Source organism: Xiphophorus maculatus, chromosome 1 (assembly GCF_002775205.1).
Source record: "Xiphophorus maculatus strain JP 163 A chromosome 1, X_maculatus-5.0-male, whole genome shotgun sequence".
Classification (NCBI taxonomy): Eukaryota; Metazoa; Chordata; class Actinopteri; order Cyprinodontiformes; family Poeciliidae; genus Xiphophorus; species Xiphophorus maculatus.
Window position 1 is genome coordinate 16,109,957 of NC_036443.1, and position 5,338 is coordinate 16,115,294.

Below are 5,338 nucleotides of genomic sequence, written 5' to 3' on the forward strand. Positions count from 1 at the left end.
AGTAAGTTGATAGGTCAGGAATGTTTTGACAGTTAAATTGGGAGCCATGGCAGAACATCATAATGTTAGTCCGAAATTGTGTAGCTTGTGATTGTATTGAATTGTATTGTTTTGAATGACATTATAGGACTGCAATGTATTGAACAGTGAAAGTATATTAATTCCTTTAAAGTATTGGACTTCTTATCTCATAATATATATTTTCTTTTTTACTGAAATGAATTTGTCTTAATCTCAGATTTGGAGCTCGGTAAGAATCTGTTCTTTGTAATTTATTTATTTATTTATATTTTACAGTGTTGAAGGATAACTTGGAATATAAATTTGAGCTAGAATAAATTGAATAGAACTACATGAAACAAATGGATTTTTGTTTGTGTCATTAATGGTGCATTTTATTGGTAGTCTGACTGGGAAATTTCGACTTCCCAATCGGAAAGATCAATTGAACTTGTTGTAACACTTACAGAATCAAAATGAAGTGTGGCTATGTATTTAAAGAAATATTAATTTGTCATTAAAATATCTAAAGTAATCATTAATGTTTTATCATATAACTTTCCAATCAAACACAACGCTCTAGTAGTCTTTAGCGGCTCTCACTCTCATGTGACGTGATCTTTGCCCTAAACGTACGCACAACGTAAGATGCTGCGTGAGCCAATAGGGAAGAGCCTCATTTTGGAAGTAGTAGGCTGGTGCTAGCCGGGTAGCTAGTTTGCTAACGAGAAAGAAGATGGATTCTCCAATACTGGTATTGTTACCGCTTATATTCTTTCGTCATATTATTCCGTTTTACGGTAAATAACTAGTTTTAGCAATTATAAATAAATAACTGCAGTTATAAACATGGTACAATATCGGCATTATGCTCGTCAAGGAGCTAGATTGACAGGGAGCTAAGTGTTGGCTAACCAGTTAGTTAGCTTCGTTTATTGCTGATGTGGAAGTCCAGCGTCATTTTTACGACCTGTCTAGCATTTTAAATAGTTAAAAAATATTTTATGAACAATTTAACATTAGCTTTGTGACATGGTCCCTCTCCTGACATAGTTTTCGCTGTAGTGTCCTGAAAGGGACAGATGTGTTTATAATTCCTAAAATGATCGCTTAAAATAATGGGTTGTTGGTGTCTCCACAGGAACCTTCCCTGCACACAGTCAAAGCTGTACTGATCCTGGACAACGATGGAGACAGGCTTTATGCCAAGGTAATAATTCTGTTTACTATGTAATGTGATTATATAATATTACCGAGATTTTATGCCTCTGAACTTCTCCTAGCATAACATACTAATTAAAATTAAACAGTATCTAAAATAAGTATAATAATGGTGACATACCTTTTTGTTTATATTTTCATATATATATATATATATATATATATATATATATATATATAAATCATTAACAATACATCAGCCACTTACAAGCTTTACAAGAACGTAAGTCATTTTAAGGGAAGCGGGTTCTATTCAATACAATTTTAGGTCAGTTGCAGGCCTGCAGTAAATTTAACAGCCAAACTATAGTTTTGTGCACTTCATAAAGAATTTTACCGAATCCAAAATCAAATATTTAAAATTAAGAAACTTTGTCTATTCAGGACCAAAACCTGCTATGTTTTAGTTGCTAATTTGTGTATAATTAGCTGCTGTTATATTGTTTTTGTGTATATTTTGAACACTGCTTTTTTAAACAGTAAAAGTTAGGGTTTTTTTTTTTATTACAAGACCAAAGCTGTCTGTGTGGTCAAAAGAACAGATGTGATTAAAAGAGATTTAAAACGGAACAAAACAAGCTGCAGACAGTGCAGAGTAAACCCTCCAAATTGTGTTGGCTGTAATTATGTACTTTTTTTGACAATGGCTTGTGGTATTTGAAAAGTAAAGTAAAACATTTACTATGCTATTTTTCTGTAACCAAAAAATATTCACCCTAAATGTCATTGAACTGAAAACCCATACAGTTAATAATTATAAATATTATTGTATTGTTTTTTGTATTTGACTGTCATTAAAAAGAAACTTGTTGACGGAATCCTTAAACGTATATGTGAGGAAATTTCTACATGGGTTTGATTTTTAGATTTTTGTTCAAAGTACGAGAAAAAAAAAAATTACATGACAAGTGAAGTCACAGCAGCAACACTAGCTGCTTATTTGTAATGTTCGTGAAGATAAGCCTATGCCCATGGTTTAAAATATGTCCAACCTGCTTATGGTTGCATTTAGATTCAGATAAATACACAGTGCTGATCTATTTACAGTATTATGACGACACATATCCGACAGTGAAGGAGCAGAAAGCTTTTGAGAAGAACATATTTAACAAGACTCACCGGACAGACAGTAAGCAATGTTTTCTGTATAAAAAAAATTATTTATTATCAATACAATACCTCATTTCATATCTTAAGAGCATTGTGATTATAATGGTGTTTGTTTATATTTCTTTTTTTTGTTCTATCCTTTAAGGTGAGATAGCATTACTGGAGGGCCTGACTGTTGTGTACAAGAGCAATATAGACCTGTTCTTTTATGTGATTGGAAGCTCACATGAAAATGAGGTAAACTTTAGATTGTGCATTGTACTATTTAGGATGTAAATCATCCTTCTGAAATATTACTAAATTTCACACAAAATAATAAAGTTTTGTTTTATTAGTTGTTGTTTTTTTTATTCAAAATGTTATTTTGTTTCATGGTTAACATTTAATAGCTGTTAATGTCTAATGACTTAGCTAAAATAATTCTTGGTTAAATGTCATCGTGGTGTTACAACAATTTATGTAATACAGATATGTTACGGAGTACCACGCGTCGCACAATTTAGCATGCTTAGTGAGTTGAAAAGTGGTTTTATTAATATTACCTGGACTGATATTTATTTAAGAAAATGTAATATTTCTGCTTTTAAACTTCAAGTCTTCATTACTTAGCCACACATTAAAATATTATTTTAATTTCTAAAGGAAACAAAGTGTGAGTTTTAATATCTTCTTGTTTCTGCTCTTTACAGCTGATGCTTATGGCTGTTCTAAATTGCCTTTTTGATTCCCTCAGTCAGATGTTGAGGTATTTTTTTAGCACAATATCAGTCAACCATTTAAAATATTGTCTAGGAAAGCTGTGGTTTGTATTTATACATTTTTTTTTCTGCAGAAAAAATGTTGAGAGGAGAGCTTTGTTGGAGAACATGGAGGGACTCTTCTTGGCTGTGGATGAAATTGTGGATGGAGGGTATGTACAAAATTTGACAGCATGAAACCTTCAATGCCAAGAATTGGTTTGTTTTTTTTTTTCACTTTCGGCTGGTGTCTTTGTGTACTTAATAATTTATTGAACATTTTGTGTCTCCTCCAGGGTGATCTTAGAGAGTGACCCACAGCAAGTTGTGCACCGTGTGGCTCTCAGAGTAAGCTCTGCTCACTAACTTTCCTTGCAGAAATAGTCCAGAGTTTGGTCTTCCTTTTGTGAACTGTGTATGTATTATTTTTCTTTCTAGGGTGATGACGTACCTTTGACAGAGCAGACAGTCACTCAGGTATACAGTATATCCTCACTTCGGTTCACTCTCTCCTACTAAGTTTAAAAGATTCGTTAGATTATAGATCTTTAAAAGTCACTGTTCTACAATCTGGTATGAAGGCCGATTGTAGAATAGTGGACATGACGCGATGTTTCACTTCATGTCCTCTTCTCCCGCTTTGTCAATCGCCTTCAGGCTGCTGTTTTTTTGTTGCCTTATATGCGCAATGGTGTGCATGATAACTAATTATTCAGTGGTAGAAGGTAGCCAGTAGTAGTTCCTGTCTTTTAGTTTCTATGCAGCTCTGTCTGTCTGTGGGTGTGAGCTCTTCTTGATTAATGTTGTCATTTAGGAGATCTGAGACCGGCCAACGCCATTCCTCCTATTGCAATGATTAATAGCTGTGTCCAGTCTCGATGCTTTATGGTTATGATTTGGCTTTCATTCAATCAATTAAGATGATTAATTAGGTCTTCATAATTCCTTTTCATTTATATCACTTAGTCATTTTTTTGTGGTATTACTTCATTTTTTATCATTACGCTAGGGTACATTAATTTTGTTTTTCTTTCTTTTTTTTTTAGTTCACTTGAATGTTTGTTGCCATTATGGTTTGACTAAAATTTTACTGCACACAATTAAACCTTGTTTTGTGTAATTAAAAGTACTTCTCTTTCGCAGGTGCTTCAGTCTGCCAAAGAACAGATCAAATGGTCACTTCTCCGATAGTTGTCTTTACGCCAGCGTAACCAGTGAGCCGCTGCTCGGCACAGACCACATGGCACTGATCTCCTCATCTAGCCTACATTTGAGTCAAAGCTGTAGCAGTGCAAACGGCTGATCACACTTTCGGACTTCTACTTTCTGAAGTTTCCTTTTTCATATTTTTTCTTCTGTCTTTCTGCTCTGTTTTTATTATCAAAGAGGCTAAAATGTGTACATTCCAGTAATGACTGGCCTGTTTTGTTAATTACTTTTTTAATTGTTTTTTTTTTTCTTCCAAAAATGTATCTACAAATGTGATACACTGATAGACATCAAAACCTCTGAAACCATTCCATGTACCACTCTATTCAGACATATAACCCTTTGAACAGCATGCTGTCGTTCACAGATCACTGTAAAAAATAAAGTTGTGTTAAATTTACATTTGTTAAATATTTGCACCCAGTATTGCATTCATTATATGTTTTATTTCCTAAATCGTTTAACATTTGTTACTTTTGTGTGCACTGTTCTGTTTTCCAAAGTGTTACAAATGGTGAGGAAAACATAAAGCTTTATAGCTTTACATGGATTTAATGTTTTTAAAAAAAATCCTCATCAGTGACCCTTTGTTCTTGTTTGGATAGCTGTACCTTAAGAAATAGGAAAGGAATTCTTATTGAAGTGAAAGTGTGCCATCTACCGGTAATGGGAAGGAATTACATAACTTGACAAAAATATTTTTGGGGGAGGAACTTTATTCCTTCCACTAGAATCAAAACTTGATGTTGAATCTTGTAAAATGAAAAGTTGTATAAGGAAGATAACTATCTTATGCATGTGTATCTACTGATGTGCGTCTTGGATGCCATGTACACCCAGCTGTCACACACTTGCTCCCTTCACTAAATATTTATGAAGGGGGTGGGCTGAAAGAAATGCAAGAAATAATAGACATGACATCCATCTGATGTACAGTAGATCATTCGAAATTACCTTCCTGCCAGTTAATTCCAGATTTTTTTTGTTTCTTCATATTTTTTTCAATCTTTATCCCAGGCAAAAAAGGGTCTGCAGTACAAAGAGATAAAACAAATGCATAC

The 5,338-nt window shown here is 33.5% G+C and overlaps 1 protein-coding gene across 1 annotated transcript; it reads left to right on the forward strand.

Moving 5' to 3' along the window:
• Positions 1–659: 659 nt before the first annotated feature.
• On the forward strand, positions 660–4,688 carry copz1 (coatomer protein complex subunit zeta 1). The gene is made up of 9 exons (XM_005813562.3): positions 660–754; positions 1,142–1,210; positions 2,269–2,350; positions 2,477–2,568; positions 3,021–3,076; positions 3,164–3,241; positions 3,365–3,416; positions 3,507–3,545; positions 4,212–4,688. The coding sequence occupies exons 1-9, from the start codon at positions 737–739 to the stop codon at positions 4,257–4,259; spliced, it is 534 nt and encodes a 177-aa protein (XP_005813619.1). The 5' UTR covers positions 660–736; the 3' UTR covers positions 4,260–4,688.
• Positions 4,689–5,338: the final 650 nt, after the last annotated feature.